At 48.3% G+C, this 24,673-nt stretch overlaps 1 protein-coding gene across 1 annotated transcript in view; it reads left to right on the forward strand.

Moving 5' to 3' along the window:
* The window catches only part of PRMT2 (protein arginine methyltransferase 2), a 453,544-nt gene that overhangs the window by 101,293 nt on the left and 327,578 nt on the right, over positions 1 to 24,673 (forward strand). The window contains exon 2 of the mRNA XM_085646208.1: positions 559 to 844. Coding sequence (XP_085502334.1) covers positions 578 to 844 — 267 coding nt within the window. The 5' untranslated portion in view covers positions 559 to 577. The remainder of the gene's footprint in view (positions 1 to 558; positions 845 to 24,673) is intronic.

The raw sequence follows: 24,673 nt of genomic DNA on the forward strand, positions 1-24,673 counted from the left end.
CTGTATCCCAAATGCATTGTGGTATCACCAATATCTGGATCAGCAGATTTAATCCTGCGTGAATCCGAAAGCTACCAAAATGATGGGACATTTTGCAGTTTTCTGACCCCGGCACCAAATGGTAAAGTAGTCACAGTAACTGAATATGCAACAGAATTTACAGAAACAAACTCCAAACGAGTGGTTAGAGACTATTAATTTTTTTCTGTGTTTTTGTTTATGATTAAAGTGTAATCTTACACAAAATTAAGAAAACACCAGAAGTCACATGTAAAGTTTACGAAACTTGCTTGAGAGTCTGGTCTAGGCATCTATATTTATTTAAAGGCTGGTTGGGAGGCAAGGGAGTTCCTTGAATTGCACTTAAACCAAATGAAATAGTTTTCCAACCCCGCTGTAGTTTGTTTTGGGAAAGACAATTGTAAATCAGTGGACGAGAGTCTCCACTAAACCTTAAAGAATAGAAAGAGGGCTTGCCAGAAAGTGGCAGAGCAAACTTGGTGTCTTAACATGAATAGGATAGCCTAACTGGCTACTTTTCCTGGTTCTTATTAACAGAAGGGAAGAGACACGGGAGATGGACCCTGAAAATAGAGAAACTGGTGCAGAGATGAAAGGCGGCATGGTGCAAGGAGGGGATGCCAATGAGCGAGGATATTATGTGCTGCAGGAAAGTGGGACACTGATGCACGATGGTGTCCCCCAAGACACTGGCCTACAGCCAGACTACAACACTGTTTTGGAAGATGGCATGTCCCAGGAAATGGAAGTAAGGGCCTTCGAACATGAGTATCCTCAAGAATATATGGCAATATGCGAGTATACAGCAACAGATGATACACAGGTAAGAACCTCGGACGATAATGTGATGAGAAGTCTGCAAATACCACTTTCCTAAGCAATCTGTTTTGTAAATTAATTTGAAGAATTGGATATCAGCCTATCATTTCTATATAAATGTATAAAGGCTTGTGACTAATCCAATGAAAACGTGCACCCAATGTATACAAACAAGTTCTGCATCATAACCGAAAGTTTAATAGCAATCATTGACTCTGTTTGTGTCATCTGTATGCACCGAATTTTGGAGACCTTGTACATACAGGCTTTTAGCTGGAGTTCCCGTTAGGCATAAGTGCCTTTAAAATTATATTTTTTACAGGATCACTTTTAGGAGGACTTTCGTCTATTTCTACATACATGAAAAAAATATGATATTCACGTTAATATTTTTATTGTGCAAGGTAATCCTATTACATGTACTTGCTATTGAGCTTTCAAAAGGTGAATTTCTCCTCTTAGATGAAAACAATTCTCCAGCAAGGCAACCTATCTATGACCTTTCAGAATACTAATACTGAAACTTTGAACATTTCTCCTGATAATCACATTTAAGACCCAACCTCTTAACCTGTTGGGTCATTTTTTAATTGTGATAAGAACATTGTAATGTTGAGAGCTCAATTGAAGACTAAGGAGTAGCTCTGGGCTTATAATGGTTGATAAAAGCCTGGAGCTCCAACTTTCCAATTTTTGTCTTTGTCTTTCTCTCTTTTTAGGTTGAGCCTAGGGCAGCGTGCATGCGCTGCTCTAGGAAATCGCCCTCTTGGAATCACTTCAGCTTTAGTAGAAGCTTGTGCGTGTGGTGCTCACACGCTATTGGCCTTTGCGTCTGGCTTTAGTACGCAATTGGCCAAAGGCGTGTGGATGTCCCAGATTCTTGGTAAATGTTGCCCCCCCTCCCCCCCCCCCCCGAGTGTTTTGCTCTCGGGAGCCAGCAGCGGCGCGCAGGGGCCATCTGTTTTGGGTCAGGTTTCATGCACGTCCCCTCCACCCAACCTCCACAAGAGTGCGTGTCGCTTTAAATTTCGCAGCCGCGCTTGTCATTATTAAGGAGGAGGCCCTCCAATGTCTCTTGAGAGTGGATACCTAAGTTTTTCTACGACAAGGCCCTTCATGGCCGCACACCCGGGACAGGTGCCGTGCAGGAGGTATAGCCTCAGTCAGTAAGTGCGGCAACCCAGCTTCGACGCACTGTCGCAAAAGCGGGCCCTAGGTGCCGCCTGGCCTCGGGTGGGGCCTCAGAAGTGGGCACGCCGGTAGTAAGTAAGAGAACCAAGAGCACAGCTTGGCTCCTGCCGCTGAGGAGGGCTGACTCACAGGCTCGGCAGCCCTGCCCCGATGCTGCCTCCCAGCCCGTGTCTCTCTCAGCAGTGACTACTGGCTCCCTTCCTGTACCATGGGTAGACTTGGAGGTATCGGTTACAGGCTCAGTCCACAGGCGGCTCTCCGGTCACCACGATTGGCTGCATTTCCAGCCCATTAGGAAAATGAAGCCCTCTCTCCGGTTTCCCGAGCGGCTAATGCCGTTTTCTGGAAACCCAAGACATCCTGCAGTGGGTGATGGGGGGCACGCAGAAGCACAGGGTGCAGATATTTTTCTCTACTGTACTCTTCCCCCCCTGCTCTTGGGATGCCTTTCTTCCCCAACCTGTGCTATGCCTACAGTGTCCTATGCTACCTTATTTTTTGTTAGAAAAGCTTTAGTGCTCACAACCAAGTTGCCTCATGGCACAAAATTGTTTTTCTTTTGTAAACAGGTCTTGCTCACCGCCGCCAGTCTTCATTCTCTTCCTCACTCCCTGGCTTCTCTCCCTCATACCGACCCTCCTCATTCTCTTCATCACTCCATGGCCTCTCTTCCTCACACCCTCCTCATTCTCTTCATCACTCCCTGGCTCCCACTCCCTCATACTGACCCTCCTCATTCTTTTTATCACTCCATGGCCTCTCTCCCTCACACTGGGCCGCCTCCTTTTCTCCCGCCTGTTGGTCGCCCCCCTAAGTATGTGCATCCACGGTCCCTCTACTAATTTGCCTGTTTCGAATTCTACATTACCTCCCGCTTCCCTCTAACCCAAGCCTGTCCATGTTGTTGCACAGAAACATAAGCGACTGCGCAACACGTACTGCACACACACATGAATGTAAAGAGGCGCGCAAAACATTCGAACATGCCCTCAAACATACACATATACAAATACACAAAATACGCACGCATTCAAGCACAAATACATTTGCCATAAGTGGACATTGTTGCCTGGAAAATACATACATGATTTGTGTATTTTTCTAGAATTACACAATGTTTCCTACAGTTGATGTATGTCTGCATACCTCCTCCCGTGAAGTCTCTGCCTCAAACGTTTTTGCATGTTGGGTTACTCTCACTCTCTCCTTAATTTTTCCGCACCTATCTATTCCAAACTCGAAAATCTCATTTATCTGTCTCTGTCAGCACATTGACTCTCCTGCTAATGACCACAAGAGGGCGGACTGCTGGACGATGGCACTAAACATGCCGTAATCGGGGCAAGGGCCTGGTGGTACGACCGCTCTATCTGACGCCCATCATCGAAGGATTTAGAGGGGATTTTATTAATATATTTATTTCTGTCTTTCACATAATATTAATCATTTTATTGGGTACTAAAGGAAATAACCATGTTTGAATCAAGGAAATGTAGATTTATTAGCTCTATTAAAAGGCGCGAATGTTTGGCGGGGATTACGGGGGAGAAATGAGGGAAACCCTATTCTAATGTTGACAAAACAGAAGAACAATCAGGTAAATTGCTGGAGGCCTCCGCTGTATGACGAGTCCGGGCTTTTATCAGACAAACTTACAAAACTATGGAGACACAAACGAGTAACTCCAATCCACTATCTGAGGTTTTCATTATAGCTAAGGAAGAGGAAAGTAATCCATTCGGTGGCACTATCGTGACTGACAGGGCTTATGCAGTCAGTAATTAAATCCAGACGACAACTGCTTTCATACACTTAATAACACTCAGCATTATTATACTACTTAAATTATCGTTTTGTTTTTAAATAGTTGTGAGGTGAGCATTTTTATGCATTGAGACTTAGATTCAATGGAGCGTTAAGGGTTTCTAGGATTTCAGTTCCATAGAAGACTAAGGTGATAACCAGTCCTTCTGGAATTATGCTGCAGGGCAGCACTGAATTATATGTGACACAGTTGAGTTAATTATATATCAGGAAAAGGCAACTTCAGTTTAACACCCAAATACAGCAATCAGCAACGATAAGCAGACCAGTTATATTCTTTCAAATGGCCTGCCACTGTAATGCGAGAGGTGTGTGAAACATTTTAGTAACTTTTGATCAATTGGAGATAGATTTTTTGTTTTGTTAAAACCTACAAAATATGCAGCAAATTATGGAGCAAGTTTGGCAGCTCCGTAAGTATGCGAAAAACATAGCATAATTGCATAATTCCAGTGTCCTCGGTGATATATTATCTGAAAACCAGTTTGGGGTCGAGTCTGAGCCCTTTAATTCTATTATGGAAATTCTATTTTTTATGAAAACAACATTGTGAGTTATTTTGTAATTGTAATCGCATTTATATAGCGCTTACTGTAGGAGAGTAGGGTCTGCTTTCTATGTTCACCCCCACTTTTTGCTTTTGCTTTACTGGTTTTCGACTTAGATGTGGCTGTGGGCCTGCTAATCAGACCCACAGCCCTGCTGTTCTCTCTCTAAATTAATACTATGTACTTTAGGTGCATAACCTAATTGGATAGGATCACCTTATTGGCCCCTGTACAGTGTACCTTAGGTACCCAGGGCATAGGTGTACCCTAGGCCTACCAGGGGCTGCAGCATGTATTATGCCACCCCTGGCCTGGCATTCCATTATGACACAACTGGCTGATCACTCAGCTGGGGCAAGGTCGTGTAATCACCCCTTGCTTAGGTGTAGTATTCCTATACCTACCTTATATATAGACACATGTGTACCTATCAGCCACTCCTATGGCAGGCCTTAACAATCCTGGAGGCAGAGTGCTTGGTAACATGTGAGATAGTGCTCTAGCATGAGCTGAGCCTGTCTGCAGCTTTCGGAACCATGTCCTTATAGCTGTTCTATGATATAGCCTACCATATACTCTTAAAGTGCCTTATAATCTTAAACGGTTATGGTAACTATGGTTTGGCTTTATCAAAACATGTTGTGTAAGGTGTCTAACACTTTGGAATAATACCCCCATCCCATTTCCGGTGATGAGGATATTATCCCTCCCTTCTAGAGGGAGAAGACATTTTGAAACCTACTTACCCGGTTAAAGTTAACCAGAGCCCCAGCATCACAAAATGGATGCTGCTGCCACGACACAAGTCTGACCTCCTGCTGCTGGGAGTGATCCCGGCACGGGAGGCTTGGACAATAGGTTTCCTGCCTTGGGAGGTGCGAGCACCACCCCAGACAGGCCTTAGTGTATTGGGGCAGGGAGGGATGAAAGAAACGAGACACTGCCTGGGGCACACAAGGTGTCCCATGCATAGTCCAGTTCAAACCGGTGCTGTGGCACTCCAGCCCCAGTCCTGGCGCGAAACTGGACAAAGGGAAGGGGGTGTAACCACCCTCCTCCCAGGTCCCACCCATAAGGCGTGACCTAGCAGGCAACCCAGCCCCCTAGATTAGTATAAGTGTGGTAGCTGGGCCCCAGGAGATTAGATAATCCTGAACCTGCAACTTGAACAGAAACTCTGGACCTTCGACATTCGACGAAAGAAGAAGACTGAAGAATCTCCCTTGTGGCCAAGGAGTGGCCACCCTGTGCGAACAGGCACCATCAAGAGACTTACCCTTTGCTTTGCTGAAGTTCTACGAGGGACCGACTGCAGAGCCCGACCAGAGCCTTGACTTCCAGACTTCTCCGACTCTGATCCACATCCACAGCTGAGCTGAGATCCGTGGAGGCGACGAGAGACGTGGGACCGGCTACCCGGGAAAAGTGGCGAGTATCTTTCAGCGCAGCTTCTGAGGCATCCTCGAGGTTGTGCACCGGGGATTGAGAAGCCCCAACCCCAAGCACCATCTGCACCGAAGATCAGCCCCCCACACTCCACGAGTCCTGCTTGGGGCCCTTCTGCATTTTCCTGCTTGCCGCGTCTGTCCGGTTGCTTGCCCGTTGGCTAGCAACCTTTGCGACGACACACCTTCAATTTTCCACTGCTGGTTTGGCTCCTCCAGACTGGCTCCTGCTCCTCTGTAAACGAGAAGCACCCCAGACCTTCCTGGTCTGCACCAGAAGCAAGTCCTCCATTCTTCGTGGGTTCCGCTTGCCAAGGCTTGGTGAGTCCTAGTTCGACTTCGACGCCGCCGACAGCAAGAGCCCTCGTGGGACAGCTCGCCTCCTGGTCCTGGTCTTCCTCGACGTCTCCTGGTACCCGTGGCTGCTGCGACAAGCTTCACCTCTTCACCTGCAATCTCCCGACATCGCCTGGTTCCTTCCTGGTTCCACGTGGTCACTGGCTAGTGACCCAGAATCTGTCCCTTCTGCTTGCAGGTATCCTTCCTTCTTGATCCCGGCCTTGGGATCCACCGGACACTCTTCACTGACTGCCTGTCAGCATCTTTCCTTCAGGCATCCACAGGAGTCGACGACGAAACCCGACGCAAGTTCACACCTATGCACCCGCAGCCTGTGGGCTAGGTAACTTGGGTACTCCGGTGCTCATCAGGGTATTGACTATCCTAGTGTCTAGTTCTCAAGTCTCGACTTCCTAGCTACTCCAGAAGTGTCCTAAATCTTAGTAATTCTAAACTGTACTATTTCTATCGATTATACGCATTACGCGTGAGTGTTTCCACTCTGCACCTGAATCCCGTGGGCCTCCCACTTCCTAACCTTGGGTAGTATAGTGTAGCCCCAGCGATTCCCTAGGCCTATCCTATTTCCGTGACAGTGGTCCTTATACCACTTACTTAGTATATGGTTTGCGTGGCCCCTAGGGCCTAACTGTATTACTTACCTGTGTGACTTAATGTATGCTTGAATAAGACTGTGTTGTACTTACCTCGAATCTCATAAAGAGTGCTGAGGGTTTGACTAGAATAAATACACTTTATTTTATATATATATCTGTTGTGGTGTCCTTTCATTTGGTATTCAAGGGATTACATATGGTATAACAGCTGGCTTCACATGCCATTCAGAGTTTAGCCTAAGACTGCTCTTGTCCATGCTACCACTAGGATGGCTGGTCTATAAGGTTGACTTTACAACCAATCACCATAAGGGTTGTTTGGACTGATATAAGGTGTTCACTAGAACTAGTGACATCATACATCAGGCCAACTTCTCACACTTACTACACCTGATGAGGCGTTGGAATGCTTGACGATGGGCAGCACATTGCTCCAGAACCCAAGGTTAGTGGTCAGTCCAGTGCAATAACGAAGAAGAGGTTGTGATCTTTAAGATGAGTTGTGGGCAGCTTTCAGAAATACAATCATAGAGACTAAGTCAAACATTCATGTGACATTAAGGAGGTTGTGCTCAGAGAGAGGAGGCATGCAGAAGAGGGAAGAGAAGGGAGGGTCATTTGAAAGAAGAGGAGAGGTGATAATCAGAAATTTTCAGCAAAGATCCGTTTTCATGCCAGATTTAGAAATATTGAGGTTGATTTTGAGACAGCATGCAATTCCAGAAAGCAAGACGGTAGAAAGTATCAGTATAATTTGCATGCATAGATAGTCATTTATTATGTACTTCTGCTGATTTTAGAGACCGGAAGTAAAACCTTGAAGGAGTGAATACATCCTATGGACCAATTGCATAGTATCATGGAAATGTTAGGCACACCCAATTCAGCTGAGAAAATTAGGAGACATGAAGGGATCTAAATGCGTTCCCAAGGGAATGCTTATGCTTCAAGCATACTGTGTAGGCTGATTAGGTGCATCCACACAAGAACCCAGAAAAAGCCAACAATTGGCAAAGGAAAGTTGAAACAATGAGCATTGAATGGAAAGGATTAAAAGTAGACAGGGAAGGAAATAATGCCAACCTGTCCCAGGCAGATGCAAGAAGTGATGTAAAATCTCCATTATGAGCTGAGATCTGAGATGCCACGCTCAAAGCAGAAGTTTCATCAGTTAAAGAAAACTGAGAAAAAAAACTGGAAGATAATGCTAAAAGAACAAAAGTTTATTTCATGTAGAAAATATCCATGTTGGGGATACCCCAGATCAAAAAAATACAAAGTTAATTGAAATCTATCTCAGTCCCATAACTCCTAGTATACCGTCCTGTTAACTCAGACTGGAGAGAAGATAGGATGGTGGTGGCACAAAAAGTAATGTGATTGCTAAGGAATATTATAATACTATTTGGCTTCGACCTTTAAAGAGTAAGACATCATAGGAGGAGGTGATAAATCAAGGAACCCTATTAGAGGTATTTGAAAAGATCCCTAACTTTGTAAAGTAACATCAAATGACAGTAAGGACAAGTCAAAGCCCTCTTTACTGCAGTGGTTAGGCGCCCGGTGCTGACAAAGATTATACCATTGACGGCGTTGACGATCAATAGAAAGCTAATGACTTCACGCGCAGCCGAGCACTGAGATGTGCTGCCCAGTCTGTCTCGCGCATCTCTCACTGACCCCCCTGCCTCAAAATGTCTTTTAATTCACCCTTCATTGCCCACCCCTCGTTCCTTCCTGGCCCTGCCTCCTGAGTCCTATCTTCCTCAACCCGCCTGTTGCTTTCCCAGCCCCATATATTTCCTCTCTCTCCCCATGCTCTCCTCATGCTTTATATTAATTCCCTTCCCACCATTGGCGCTCTTCCTCCTTACTCCTTTCCTCTCATTCACAGTATCTCTCCCTCTTCAGCCCGCCCTCCTTCCCGTTAGTGGCATCCTGTCCCCTCACCTCTTTCGCCTTAGCCCGCTCCCTGCCCTCAGTAGAATCCTTTCTTCCTCATGACAACTTCTTCCCTCCTACTCTTCGTCTCTCTCCCTCTTCATCCCGCCCCTTCCCTCCAGTTACTCCTCTCTCCCTCTCTGTCACATCTTCCTTCCCAGGCCAGTCTGCCTCTCTCCCTCCTGATCCCACGCCCCTTCACTCCCTGTCTCAGTGCACTACGATAAAAAACAAGCATTGGCATAGCCAATAGGTCACGCTTTTGGGACCTTATAAGTTTTTAGTTATGCAGCACAATATCCTTGGTGCAACAACGTTAACTGTTGCATGGTTAAACACTTATAAGGTCCCAAAGGCGAGACCTATTGGCTATGCCAATGCTTGTTAATTAAGAACATTCTACCCTCAGTGGGTGGAATGTTCTAATAACCTTATAGCCATTCTGTCTCTGGCTTTGCCGGTTGTTGAAGACCCGTTCCTCGTTATAGGCTCAAGCCACATGTGTTGAGGGCCTTTTTGCAACCGGTATAGCCCTCCGGAACGGACTATAAGGCTATATTACATTCTGCCCCAACAATGGTCAAATGTAATTATTGGATTAGTTTAACTTTAAAAGAGAAGTTGTAGGACAAAATCATTCAGGGAGTCAGTTCACACTAGCTTTTGTCATGCTCACTTCTTGGCTGTTTGTTTAGTCAAATTGAGCTCGTTTTTTAAAATGTATTAATCTTTTTAGTGAACAGTTGCTCAGTATACAATACGTGTAGAATGAAAGGTACATATAGTGAGTCAATTCAATTAAGCTTTATTCGGTACAAATTAATGACCATAAAAGCACAAGAGACAGACATCGTAAAAATACAGAGGGAAAGTTACAGTAAACATTGACAATACATTAAGAATCACAATAAATTAATTAAAACTGGTTAAAATGCAAAAACACAATTACACACTTTGTTAAAAAACACATACTTTTCCTGGAATTGATGCATTTGTTTAAAAAAGTTGCAGTATAAAAACAAATGTCCGCAGATTGCAAATTAAATATTAATTTCATTGCGTGCTCAACTGTACGTGTTCCATATTTAACAAACATTGGTTTAAGGAAAGCAATACGAAAATTAGAGTACAGTTTACAGAACAAGATAAAGTGCAGTGTGCTTTGTGTGGAAGTCCCATCACATCTACAAGGCCCAGATGGATGTTTTTTCACTATCGGATGGGCCACCAAATGGTGTACCATTCCAAATCTGAGTCTTGTTAACACAAATTTATGCGAGGGCCTTGTAACCAAGGTTAGATAGACAGGGAATCCTTCCGTAGATAAGTACCTATTGTAAAATATAACAGTGGACAGAGTTTCGGCAGCAACTGCCCTCTTTCTCTCTGCAAAATCCAGAAAAGCCCTTTTCAGCTCAGTTTTGGGGATCGATAGAACTGCTTTGGGGTCTTTTACAATATTCAGGTAAAAAATATCTGAAAAACATACAATAATGTATTTAATCCAGGGTATTGCTACAAATTTGTCTAATCGCAAACAATCCTGGATAATAGACCTAGTAAAGGACTTCTCATCCTTCAGCCAGATTGACCGCCAGGTCATCAAAGGCCTAAGGGATAAGAAGTTGAGTAGGTAGTTAACAGATAATTCCTGGTGACTCATAACATTAGAGGCCGAGGTAGGCAAGCATAGAAGTTTTTTAAGAAAAATATTTTCTTCCAGCTGCAAATTGTGGGCACAACAGTAACCCCAAATTCCTGCCCTATACAGTGCAATAGTTACACATCTGGCCTGAAAAATTTTAAGCATGTCCCCGGTTCTACGGTCCCCAATTTTGCTGCAAATCTGAAGATGCCGTGGCCATTTCTAGCCATTTTATTGCGTATATTATTAAATTCATAAATCCACTTCTTATCACAAGAAAAGGTAATACCTAGGTAGCAAAATGTATCCACTTGTTGCACCTTTACATTATCAATAAAGTTCCCTTTAATAGTATGTTTTGGATTCTTTGAACCACAGATCATGATGTGCGTTTTTCCTTTGTTAATAACTAGTTTCTTATCTTTAATAAAGGACGCAAAACTATCCATCAACCGCTGCAGTCCCACGGAAGTTCTAGATAACAAAACAGCGTCATCGGCGTATAATAACACCGGCACTGAAACGCCATTGATCATGGGAGCATCTGCGTTAACTTCCTTTAAAATAGCATCAATTCCATTAATAAATAAAATAAATAAAAGAGGAGCTAAAACACAACCCTGCCTTATACCACGTTTGACACTAAAATTTGGGGTACATTCTCCCTTACTCCCGAAACGCACACAGGTTTTTAATTTGTCGTACATCCTGGCAAGAAAGAATATTATACCCTCTGGTGCTCCCATTTCCACAAGGTTGGCCACAAAATCGAGTGGTCCACCATGTCGAAAGCGCTACTTAAGTCTGCGAAGCAAAGGTACATAAGGCCTGGTTTTGCATCAGTGTACTTCCCGATCAACAATTCTAAATTGACCCATTGATCAAGCGTACCCCTGCCTTTCCTAAATCCATACTGACTGTCTGCCAGAATGCAATCCTGTTCCACCCATTCCTCCAATCTTACAAGCATAACTCTACTCATAACCTTTATAGATGAGTCCAATAGAGAAACCGGACGATAATTCTTTGCATCAGACCTGCTTCCTTTTTTATAAATTGGGACAATAATAGACTCCCCCCAGGATATAGCGAGTCAATATTGGAAAGTACAAACCACATTAGTTTCCAACAATGCTCGTATCATGTATATTTCACATACATTTCCATAGGAAGAATGTTCTACGAAAGACAGTCCAGCCACGGATGTCCCCTAACACTCCCTCTAGCTCTACCCCTTGTCTACCTCAGATCTTCCTGTATTGGACCCAGCTACCCCACACCTTCTCATACTTACGGGGGCAGCCTCACACTCTGCCAGTTTGCACCAGTCTAGGTTGTCCTTCCAGACCTGGATAAGCGGTGGTCTGCTTGCCTCCCCATGCTTTGGCAATATTTTGTTTAGCCACTCCAGCTGCCAATGTCAGCCACAATTTAGGGTACCTGTGCCACGCCTCCTCCCTGGAAATGCCCAGTACCAGTCATCTTTCCTCCAATGGAAACCCCACGCCCATAACGGCCGCCAAGACAGTTGTGACCTCCCTGTATTGAATCTCATGGCATTTCCAAAGTGTATGGAAGAAGGTGCCGATCGCGCCACAGCCTCTGGCGCAGAGGGCAGAGTCATATCGTCCCATGCAGTGTAACACTGATCTGGAGTTGTAGGATCTATGTAGTATGCGCAGTTGTAGAAGACGGAAACATGTCCTATGGCTATTTCACTGGAGCCCTGGATGGAATCCACCCAGCCATCCTCTGTCACCCACCCAGGCCTCCCATAGTGAGGGAAGTAGATCCTTATTCATAATTTTCCGGTAAACCAAGGAGACTGCTATAACCGGCATTGGATCCAGTAGCAACTTGTTCTCCATGGGTGAGGATTCCGATAGCTATTCCCCCTTCGGCAGATGACACCGTAGTGCATGCCTCAGTTGTAAATATCTGAATTTCTCCCCATCTCCCATGTTGTACTTCGCTTGTAGGTCCTCAAAGGATAGGACTGCCCCACCAGACATCCCCCAGTCTGTCACTGCCTATCAAACCCCATCTAATGTGGCCCCTCAATTTCTTTACCTCCCATAGGTATTCTCTGTCCCACAGTGGAGTCATGGCGGTCAGTTTGCCCTCCCACCCCAGATGTCTGTTCGATTCATGTCAGGCCTTAACTGCTGCCTTAGTGTGACTCTGAAGTGCGCCCACCGTCCTGCTGTCATATAGGATGGAAGGATATCCCGGTCAGCCATAGCCTTGCGATCAACCCTATAGGCTGACTCCCCCCTGTCCCCAAATACCCTCTCATTAATGACCATCAGTTGGGCAGTCCAATAGTAGGCACGGAGATCAGGGACCACAAGCCCTCCTTTGAACACCCCCTTTGTAGCTTCCAGAGGGATACCCCCCTACCCCAGCGCCTTGAGACCCTCACGGGTGAGTAGTGCGCTTACAATTCCCCTCATTGATTGATATCCACAAGCCACCACCGTTGCAAAGGAGTGTGCTCAGTACACTGTTGACTTTGGTAAAGAAGTGCCCCGGCACCCTGTAGGGGGCATTTTAAAGGACGTACAGCATGAGGGGAGGGTCATCATCTTGAAGAGCAGGGCCCTGCCCATCAGAGAGCTCGACAATTTTCTCAGTGAGTCACCTCCTCTCTGAGGCGTTCAAGCTTGGCGAACAGATTCGGTTGAAGAAATTCCTTTACATTCCTAGCAACAAAAATGCCCAGATATTGAAAACCCTGCATCGCCACATGCACCAGGCACGCCAACGAAAGAACTGGGCTTTCCCCGACAGCCGGAAAATAAGGGATTTGTTCCAGAAGATTTGATAGCCTAAATAGCTCTCAAAGAGATAAAAAATGGGAAAAATCCCCGAGACATACAGTAAAATGTCATCGGCGTACAGGGAGATGCTCTCCTCCCAAGCCTCGCCACTCTGAATCCCCCACAGGAAAGGGTCGTGGTGGATCCAAGCAGCCAGAGGCTCCAAGGCCAGGGCAAAGATCATCAGCGACAGGGGGCAACAGTGCGAGACACTACGTCATTCACACGCATCCTCTTCATGGGGTCCTGGTAGAGGATTTGGACCCTTGAACAGAATTTAGGGCCAAATCCCAGTCTTTGTAGGCCTGCAAAAATATAGGGCCACTCTAAACTATGGAAGGCCATTCTCGCATCCAGGGAGAGCACCAATGCCTCCCCCAAGTCCGGCATCGCTGTCATATGCATCACCCCATATAAGCGCTTCAAGTTTAGGCAGGTACCCATATGAGGCATGAACCTGGACTGATTTGGATGTATCACTGAGGTTATTTATGACACTCACCAATCTGTTTGCCAAGGCCTTGGCTTGTACCTTGCTCCTCTATATTAAGCAGTGAAATGGGCCTGTAAGAACTACAGACCATGGGAGGCTTGCCCTTCTTGAAGAGAAGGACGAATGTGGCTTGCCTCTGGTCCATCTGAAGGGCTCCATCTACTTTCGCCGATTGGAATATGCTAAGTGAGGTGCAATCTTACTGGCCACTCATTTGAACAATTCAACGGGAAAACCATTGGGCCCTGCTGCCATACCAGATTGCAGCCCTTTAATAGGCTCCTCAATTTCTTCCACTGTCCGGTCTTGTTCCAGTGCTTCCCTGTCATCCGGAGAGAGGACCTGAAGTGTTAGTTGCTTGAAGAGGTCTGCACAGTCCTCGCCGGACCTGCGGATCCAATAGGAGTATACCCTGTCTTAGTATATTGCTAATGTTTCTGCTTTATCTGCCCGAGGCATCCACCCCGCCATTAGAATCGTGAATTTCAATGACCCAATTTCTGTTCCTGCCTCTTTTGTCCAGCAAAGCTGTGAGCTTGCTGACTTTATCGCCTACGTCATATAACCATCTGTGTGGTCAGGGCATGTGCTCGTACAGCATTTTCCTAGAGGTCCCTCAGTTCTGGCTGTCTCAGCCAGAGGCGATTGACCTGTCCGGTGTCTGGGACTTCCCTTCCTGATATTCCCTTCTCCAGGGACTTAATCTCTCCAGTTCGAGGCTCCGGGTTAAAGCCCTGTCACAGATGGCTTCATTTGGAAATACTATAAGACTTTTGCTCAGAAGCTTCAAACCACAATGATGAAAGGGTGTCAACATATGCAGGACATGAAGCCGGCATGACATTGCACCAGTACTGGAGGTAGGTGTTGGTTCTCCCCAGAATGGGGAAATGTCCACAGTTATGTAGCTGTACAGACCCATAGAACTTATCAACATTGATAAGAAAATATATATCATGGTCCATGTGGAAAGGTTGACTAGTCTACTTCTCAGTGTGCTGCATGAAGGCCAGTCTGATATGTCAAGGGGCATTAAACATTTAATAGTATCTGAAAGATAACTCCCCTTGATCGGGAAGATCACACACCTTGTGAAAATGAAGTTGGAAGAACGTATAAATGGCTTTGATTACATTAAATGCTGAAAACGTTTTCGTCAGTGTGAGCTAGGCCTTCATGCTGGAAGTGATGCAGAGGGATATGATAAAGGAAATGTTTATGAGAATCGTCATGGCTTTCCTATCAGCTGTCTAAAACTAGAGTCCTGGTGAATGGGATGCAGTTGACATGGTTTGAATTACGCTGATGGCCAAGTCAGGGATACCCTCTGTTACCCTCTTTGTTTGTATTAGCAGTGGAGCCTCTGACCATATGCACATCTGACAATGAAGGAGATGATGTTTAGAGAAACCAACCACTTCATATTGCTATCTGTAGATGATTTGATGTTAAATATCTTTCTGTTTTATCCAAATGAGGGCCTGAATGTGTCCCCGCAGCACTGTTTTAAAAGCCTCCCACAGGGTGCACACAGAGTCAACCGAACCTTCATTTACTTGGAAGTATTGTTCCGTGCACTCATTTATCCAGTCTCAGGCTTTATTTTCATTCAAGTGCCAAGCTGCCATTCTGGGTGGCAGTACAGCCACCCTAACCGGCCCTGACAGACAGGTCACCACTGGGGAGTGGTGGGATAAGCCATGTGCCAAATGAGACATGTTGCTAAAGCGGCCCACGCTGTCGATGTGGGTAAGGATATAGTCCAATCGGGAAAGGCTACCATGTCTGGTGAATAGATGGGTAAACTGGTTCTCATTCGGATGGTACGCCCACCATAGGTCCACTAGTCCCATGGTGTTCACAGAGGATTTGATTTGGCTCCCACCCAGGACCTTGCCCCTCTCGTGCCACCTATCTCGCCCCAATGTCATCACATTGTTCATGTCATGGCCCAGGATCAGGGTGCCCATTTACATATCTAAGAGTGAGGCGCCAAGCGCAGAGAGAGTGTCCCCCTGTCATTTGGGTGGTCAGATTGACCGTGTGAACCTCCCATATGCCCGTCTGCAGCACAAATCTACCCATCGGGTCATGTCTCACCCTACCTGGCATGTTTGGTGTAGAGGACCTTAGAAGGATGCCCGTATCCCTTAATCCAGAGGTGTAACCTGCGTGAGCCATCCGGGGCCTGTCTTTTGATACATTGTAGCACTAGGGTACGTTTAACCTTGGAGCCCTGGCTGTTAACATTCGAGGACAGTATTTTCAGATCAGCGTGAGTCCGTGTCCCCATGAGATACTAGACTGCGAAGTCTACTGTGTGCCCCCCCTCCCTGCCTCCCACCGTCTGGTCGCTTCCCCACCATTGGCTCGCTGTGTAACCACAAAATTCATGGTAGACTTCGCAACTTCCAAAGTATCGAACACAAACATGACAAGCCCAGAAACTCCCTCCTCCCTGCTACCCTGCACTGTGGGGTCTAGAATTGCCCACCGCCCCAATTTGCAGAGCACCTGTCACCCTAAACTGAACAACTAACATGTCAAGGGTTATCTGCTCCACCAGTATATAATCCAATGTCCAAGACTCTTGGAAACCCTTATGAGAGCGAATTTAGTTACATTTTCATGTATTGCCCATGATTGGCCAGTCATGCTGTCCCTCACGTTCCCCGGCTACCTATCCCATGTGCCCAGGAGGGAACCCAAAGCTTCACCCTCCCCCTGGCCCACCCATGCTAGGCTGAGAAGCGCTGCCACACTCCCCCCCTCTTGGAGCAAATCAATACTTTTGTGTAAGATCAAATCTTAGTGACGGTCCCAGGTAGGGAGATCCATCCAGTCCATCAAGCCCTCGAAACCCACGGCAGTCCAGTAAAGGTATGCAATTGGGTACTCATCCCACATCCAGCAGTGTCTCTTATGGCACCTCTGTTTCTGCCTCATCAGCCTGCTGGTTGCTGCTGTGCGCTGGGGAATTGTCACCATGTCTACCCTGGGGACGACCTCTCCTACCCCCCCCCCCACCCCCTAGGTCACTGCCACTCTGAGGTGTGCCAACCCTCCAGACAGTCCCACATTAATACAGATTTCCCCTCCGCTAGAACGCATAGCTTAACCAGGAAGGAGTGCCCTCTTGACTTCCTCAAAACTGCATTGCTGACGCTGTACCTGCAATGTAAAGTAAAAGTGCACTGTTGCGCTTTCATACTTCAGGTGCCCCAGGGAGTGAGCACCCTAGAGTATTGCATCCCTGTCTCAGTGGTTGAAGATCCTGGCAATAACAGTGCGTGGGGCCCGGTTTCAGCGGCGGTTTCAGCGCCCTGTGTGCACGTTCAGCCTAGACAAATTTTGAGAGGTGCTTAGGACGAAGGAAGTTTGTTATCAAGTCCTCCACAAAGAGGTCAACATTTGGTCCCTCCGGAACCCCAAACACTATGATGTTGTTTCGTCAGGCCCTTCCCCTCCTAATCCTCGATTTTAGCTTTAGATTTCTGCTGTTTTGTGAGGGTACAAACCTGTTTCTCCAGCGACTTGGATGTGGTTTGAAGAGTGTGGATGTTAGACTCAGCGGATGTTACTTTGTCGGACATTTCATGAAAATATGCTCACAGGTGGCAAATGTCTAATGTGACCGTGTGTATTTTGGGTTCAAACGAGGTCTTGAGGTTCTTGAATGGCTGCCATAATAGCATTCAATGAGACCTCTGCCAGCTCACCCAAACTCCCAGCCGATCCGGCTCCCTCCGTGGTCTGTTTAGTAACCGTATATTTGTCCATCTTGTTCAATTGTGGTGGCACCTGGCCCCTAGGTTTCACCATGACCCCCAATACCGGTTACTGGTGTGTCAGATAATCAATGTGGGCCGGGATGCTCAATCGCGCTATCCCCGCCGGGAGTACCCCGGGCAGTAGGCACCTTCCGGCCTCTCTAAGGCAGTCATGAGGTTGGCCACACCTCCTCTCCTACTCTGCCGTGGTCCCGCTGACCAACACACCCAGCTTGAATACCATTCATGAAGCCCTCACTCTGGACCCTTCCCTGCAGACTTGACCGGTCTCTTCACTGACCCTGATCGGTGTGGAAAACCAGGGGCCAGCGGGAGTGCCCCCGGATCTGGTGTACTTATAGCTTTGCAACCCCAGTCTCTCTGCTGCCCTGTCACTTTTGCAGATGGGCCCCCTTAGGCACCGCCCTTACCTCCTCTTGGCCGTGCTTCTGGTCCATCTATCTGCCCCAGTACTCAGCGGGTTTTGCCGCAGGCCCAGCCCCAGGGACGCCCGAGGGCCTCACTCCCCCTCCAGGGACTTGGCTGGCTCGTGCCTGTTGCTATTGGCCGTATGCCCCCCTCCTCCTTTCCTGTTCAGCCGCTCTGTTCATGCACCTGAAGGACTAAAATGATGTCTCATAGGCATCCAAGGATATAAAATTTACTGCCGTGCCATTGGGGATCACTCTAAGACACCGGTGTACTCGTGGACTCCAGCATTGCGCAGGAGTCTGTTTGCCGCCGCAGCTTCCGACTCATTCGTGTGCCCTCCTACGACTAGGATTGCCGTAGCGCATAATGCAAGGGCCCAAGAAAACAGGCCTGCTCGTCCAGCGACTGCGCTCCTCTCGCACGGTCCGTCGAGCACCGATGCCCCAGCCACCGCACAGTCCTCTTGTGGGCACAAGGCCCCAACTCACAGGCCTTAACGCCACGGCCCCAGTCCTGGCTGTGTGCCCTCCTATGACTGGGACCACCGATACCTCAGCGCGTGATTCGCTAGCCCAAAAGAACGGGCCTGCTCCTCCCATGTGATTTGTCGGACACAGTTACCTGGCGCCAGGCCCTGACACATGTAAGGCTGCCCGGGGGGGGGGGGTTGCGCAGCGGCCCCCCCCCCTAAGAGGGCGTCCGCCTTAGTGCCACAGGAAGGCACAGGGGTGGGAGGTCTAGTCCCCGGGTTACAACAGGGGAGACCCCAGCAGATGGCTGCTTCGGGCGGGGGCGGGGAGGAGACAGTGGTATTTATACTATCTCCGCCCTCTCCTCGCCCTCTTGTCCTCTCGTTCGCCTTGAAGGGCTTGCGTCGTCTCGTCGCTGGTATCTCCGGGCCTGGTCGTGACTCGCGCGCCTTGGCCCGACTCGCCGTCCGTGGTTTGCTCGCGAGGTTCCACGGGGTGGCCCGCTGGTCTGGCTGGTGCCCCTCTTCTGTGTGCAGTGAGTCGTGGAGCTTGTAGCTCGGAGGTTGTGTTGTTGGTATGGCCGTCTCGCATGCCCTGCCCCTGCTGGGGATTTTGGTGGCGGGGGTGTAGCAATCCAGCATAGTCCGAGTAGTCCGGGTGTGTTTTGCCCCTTTCGCAGAGCCTCCACGCCGTGTCGTTTCACGTGGTTCTTTGGTACCACAGGTGTCCAGGTTTTGCGTGAGGCCGGGTAGGATGAATTTTGAGCGACCCTCCCCTGTGACTGGTTGGTATTGGGGATGCTGCGTTTCTTTCCGCGGCAATTACCAGGCCTCACATAAATGTCAGATTACTCGTGTGATTCTTTATCTTCCTGGAGAGCGAGCAGGATTTTGTATAGTTGAGGTTTTGACTTCGGTGAAGTTCGTGCAGAGGGTCAATGTGCCTGCTGCAAAGAACGTGTACCAAGTAGATTGACCAATTGGTGTGAATAGGTCAGCTGGTTACTATTTTCAAAAGAGGCATCCTTTTGTTACTTGCAATTTATAACTTAAAGTCCTAATATTCAACAGTGAGCTACAAACGTTCATCTAGAACTGCATACACACCGCAATGCATACATTATTAGAACATTGATGAATGTTGCAAAAAGGGTTAATTTGGCTAGAAATCGACTGTGAGCTTGTGATTCTTCACACCAAGCAACCTTTAACTATACTGCCTACCAGTAGGGATGACATGAGATGGCCGCACTTATCTCCGTGGAGGGGCCGCCCCCCTGTAGATGTACGTTTTCCAGATGTCGGCTGAAATAGGCTTTCACTTATCTCACCGGACTTTATTGATTATGCACGATTCAGGTTCTCAACCCCCCAGCGTTATTTGCCCGACCGCGTGATAATTAAAAAAGTGATTCTTAGTTCCGGCCCGATGCCGCAGGTTGCGCTGCCGCCTAGGGTGCGGGAATCAAGGGTTCGAGTCGCGAGGCCGCATCTTCCCCCGTGAACCTGGGCATATCACTATTCTCCGCCACCGGTGCCTGGCCGTGTCTTCACCCGGTGATCCTGGACTAATCTCTTACATCTACCAGGAGCTTGCTCTAAGTCTTGTGCCTGTCGATTTCAAACTCTTCCTTCGTATGCCGGTGCAACACTGTTCCGGCTCGGAGCCCACCGGTTGCGCTTCCGCCCACGGTGCGGGTAACCAGGGTCGAGCCGCGAGGTCGCGTCTTCAGCCTGTGATCCTGGGCAACTCACTTAACCTCCGCATGCCGGTGCGATGCATTTCTGGCGCCATGTTGAGCGAGACTGGTTAGCGCAGTTTGTTAGAGAGTGGGGCTAATGACATCACAGGTGCGTGTTCGATCGTCTTATGGGTCAAAGGGTCAAAAATGTCATCTCGTTCGGGGCGAGTGCGCGCAATATAATTGGGACAGTCCACCACCGTGGACTTGCTTCACTGTCCATGATGTGAGTGCATGCAGGTCGTGGTATGTCTTTTGTAGAACCTGCGCTGGTATCAGCACGAGGGGGAAACATGCATCACCGCAGTCAGCATCGGGGCTGAGAACAATTAGATTTGCGTGCTGGGTGCCCAGGCTATTGTGCCTGCATATATGATCTACTGGCAGGCAGGCAATTCGCTTATGCCCGTAGGTTGCATTGTTTTCATGCGCTAACGGCTATTGTGACGCCATAGATGAGCAGTTAGGGAGGCGGGTAAGTTATTTGTGCCCATATGAAGATTTGTTGTCTCATTGGTGACATAGCCCAAGCGTGTAGAGTTTAGGAACCCAGGTTCACGAGGTGGTCCGACCCCTGAGGGGCCTGGGGTGCGACGATAATTGGCATTAGTATCGCACATCTGAGCAAAGGCATAATGCGGTGTTCAGGACAGCTTGTCGCAAGGCTGTCCCGAGTACATGGTGTATTGGGTGCTTCTGTTGATGTTCACGGGAGCTATGAAGTGAGTAGCGGGTTTTCAAGGCTAAGTGCTTATTTGGTTATACATAGAGCGCTAAGATGGGGCTACGTGTTAACAGCTGCCGACCGCTGCTTGAATGAGTCGTAGCACGTGGTTGGAGGGACGAGTTGATCATATGTCGTCTAGTATACCGATTGTAAGTGAACGGAGGTAATTGCCTTGCCTATGTACTAGGTAGGGCAGAGCATGCGGCGTCACGTTACAAGCTATTGGCACTGTACCATTGGCCAACTGCATATCCGGAGTGGGAGGGTTGGCAGTGCGGCTCGACAGGCACAATGAGTTCTCTAATGCCAATGTTTATTTCAACCCGCATGGAATAGGGCATTTTGGCGGCCCCAGGCAGCTTGCCTACGCAAGCGCGGCACTAGGGTAGGTCACTGGGAGGTAGCGCTGCTCTGCTTGACTACTATTAGAACTGCAGGTTGTGGAGCACTAGGAACATTACTTGGGCCTCGAGTGCTCCTCTGTTTTGACTAATTTAGGCGGCCGTAATTGAGAGAGGAGGTGGTCCGTCGGCGCTGTCGCTTCTGGTGCAGGAAACCAGGGTTCGAGCCTCGAGCTCGCGTCCACATCCCGTGAGTCTGGGCAAATCACCTAATCTCCCCGTGCATGAGTGTGTAATCTAATTACGGTTTTATGTTTAGCGCTCCAATAACTTTGGGTTGAGTTCGCGCGATATACATATGGTGTGCAGTAACGCACAGCCAGTCTGGATCATTGTGGTGTAAGGAAGGCGGTGCTTCAGGGTCGCCCAGGCATAGAAGGGTCTCTTAGCGGCAGCCGGCTAAAAGGTGGTCGGCTTCATCGCCAGCGCTAGGTGCACATCGCCAGTCCGGCTCCATTATGGCTTCTGCTTTCCAGTTTGGGCACGCGCGCTGTGACCCTGTTTTTCATTCGCCTCTGCTGGTCTCAGCTGGGTAGTCAATAGTTGGCCTTGTGGTAGGTGGTGCTATTTGTAGTAAATATAGGGAATAAGTGATATGTGCTCAGTATGGCATGAAGCTGGAGCTCATGTTTAAACGTGTCCGTTGTGTGCACATACATTTACTTGTATAACATGTAATTCTCAATGTGCGTTAGATTAACGCTATGAGGGGTGATCAGGCAGGCCTTTCATCGAGCGGGACAACTAGCAAATTTACGGTGTGCTGGTGGCCGGGCTGCATGCCATAGTCATTGCCTGAGCTAGTTAGGGAGCCCTGCAGACCAGTTTTTAACTTTTATTCCAGACTTGAAGCTTGCGCAGGGCGCACCCGGCTCTGTTTTTTTGTCTTTCATGGAGAATTGGCGGTTTACTGGTGTGGGGGGACAGCCCAGCTGTCGTATTAACAGGCTGGCTGACATGAGGTAGAATAGCTCTCGGTGGGCCTTGCAACTGAGCTAGGATGGGTACTTATTTCACTATATGCAATCATAAGCACTGATCAGCCAATAGATGGGCTTGGTGTAGGTAGTGCTCCTCGCGTTGTAAATATAGAGATGCGATGATATGTGCGCAGTATGTCAGGCAACTGAAGCTCATGTTTATCGTTTCAGCACCTTTGCGCTCACATACACGGACATTTGTATAATCAAATGTATTTCTCAATGCGCATTAGAGTAACGCTATGAATGGTGATCATGCAGGCTTCCAAGGAGCGGGACACTTGTCAGGCGTCATATGGCTGTTGCCTTTCAGTGGGCCCACGGCATGTGCATGTTTGACCCTGTTTTAATACGCTTCTGTTGGTTGGCTGGTTAGCCAATAGATGGGCTTGTTGTAGGGAGTGCTTATTTTGTAGTTAAAATAGGGACGCATGACATGGGCTCAGTATCCCACGTAACGGGGGGCTCTGGTTTCACGTTTCTACACCTGCGTCACATCATTGACACTTGAACACTGAGATGTATTCGCAATGCGCGGAGATTAACGCCATCTATAGTGATCAGTCAGGATTTTCAGTGCGCACAACATCTAGTAACGGCGCGGTGTGCTAGTGGCCGGTCTGCTTGCCAGGGTGATTGCCTGAGCAAGCTGTGTAGCCCTGCAGATTAGTTAACTCTTAAACGATCCTTGAACTCTACGCAGGGCTTCCTCTGCGCCGCTGGTGTCTTTATGTCAGCCGTTCACTTAGGGTGACCGGTATTTCAAGAGTGAGGCAGTGGAACCTATCCATTAGGGCTATCATGACGGTCTTTTGTGGGATCCTGTGGAAGACATGAGTACTCATTTTCGCAGTAACTGTGTGCTCCCCTTGGTAGGATTGGCTCGTCGGTTACATTCAGCTTCCCGCCTGCCCAATCTATCCTTCTAGCCTTGGGGGGGGGGGGGGGGGCGGATTTGCCTCTGTTGGCCTCTTGGGGTTCAAAGGGAATAGAGGCGGGTCAGCTCCCCAAGCTTGATTGCCACACTGCTGCGCTTCTTGACACATGTGTATGTCTCCAGACAAGTGCTGCTTGCAAGGTTAGTTTACATTGGTTTGGTGAACACTTTATCATTTCGCTTGCGGTCGGAGAACGTAGATTGTGTTGGATTTAGCATTTCATGTCATGGGACAGTGAGCGGTAAGCCGGCTAGCAGTAGGACGAATGCTCCGTTAGTAAGGGAACACCCCTGGGTTAGGCGTACACGGCTAGGATCTGAGGGCAACCAGCAAGGGCTTGCTTCCAAGGTTTGTGAAGTGGATCAGATGGGCCATGCGGTGCGGCAGGGCACCACGCATATTCTATAGGTCTCAGTTTGAATTCTAGGTCCTTGCTCAGGCACGGGTAGGTTCGGATTCTTACATGCCAGCACACCTTCGCGGACATTTACATTCCGGACGCATGGTATACGTTCCACCGACCCCCCCCCCCCACCCCCCCCCAACGAGAGGTGATCTCACAATTTCAGCGTTCTAATGTCCAACGGGCCTAGGGGGCGAATTGTGGGGCAGCAAGATTCTGGCAGCAGGGAGCGCCGCCAGGCGGCAAGGACTTTGAGAGTATCTGGGATTTGAAGGTCCCGCTGGGTGCCTGTCAGGGTGATCTCCCAGGGCTTAGGAGGGGTCATGACATTAGTCACCGGGGATGATTCTCATGCGGGGCGGTGGTCCCGACCTCATTTCGTATGATGCTCCCTGTCGGGTCAGTCTAATGTTCAGCCAAAGAGGTTTTTAAATCATCAGCCTCTCTTCTCAGCCTTACGGTGAGCAGTATGCAGGAGGTCTGGGGATCAGTAGGTTGGGGGGTGCGCGTCCGTTCCGGGGGTTGTGACTGTGAGTCCGGGTGTGACGCTTTGAGTCCTAGTCCGGCTTGCTGCAGGGCCGGATGAGGGTTGATTCTTAATTGGTTGCGATGGATGAGGAGGCAGAACCCAGCAGCACACTCTGCTAAGCTATGTTTTTGACGAATTGTCGACCTAAGGCCGAGGTGGGCGCTTCTAGAGCAGGGCCAGAATGATTTGGCCAGGCAGCAGGACAAAGGTCTTTTCGGCACTGGCAGACTGGTGCAGGCTGCACGTAGTGCCATTGCAGAACATAGATTTCTCATAGATTATATGTATTATATCTATTATCTATTGATATCTTTTGGGGACATAGATTGTACCATGGTGACCAACTGGTTGTGGGTTCGTGCCCAGCAGGAGTAAGGGAATTGCATTGTGTTCCATCAGGCGACGGGTACCGTCGGTAGCACCAGCAGCTGTAAAGCTTCGATTTTCACCCGGGTCTGGGGCTGGCAATGTCATCTAACTTTGCAGCCAGACACCGAATAGGCAACGACAGACTTGCGATGGTGCAACGGGCACTCAGCAGTAGAGTCAGCTGAGTCTCATCATACCCTGGTATCTGTCT

The sequence above is a fragment of the Triturus cristatus genome, chromosome 3_1 (assembly GCF_964204655.1).
Source record: "Triturus cristatus chromosome 3_1, aTriCri1.1, whole genome shotgun sequence".
NCBI classification, from domain to species: Eukaryota; Metazoa; Chordata; class Amphibia; order Caudata; family Salamandridae; genus Triturus; species Triturus cristatus.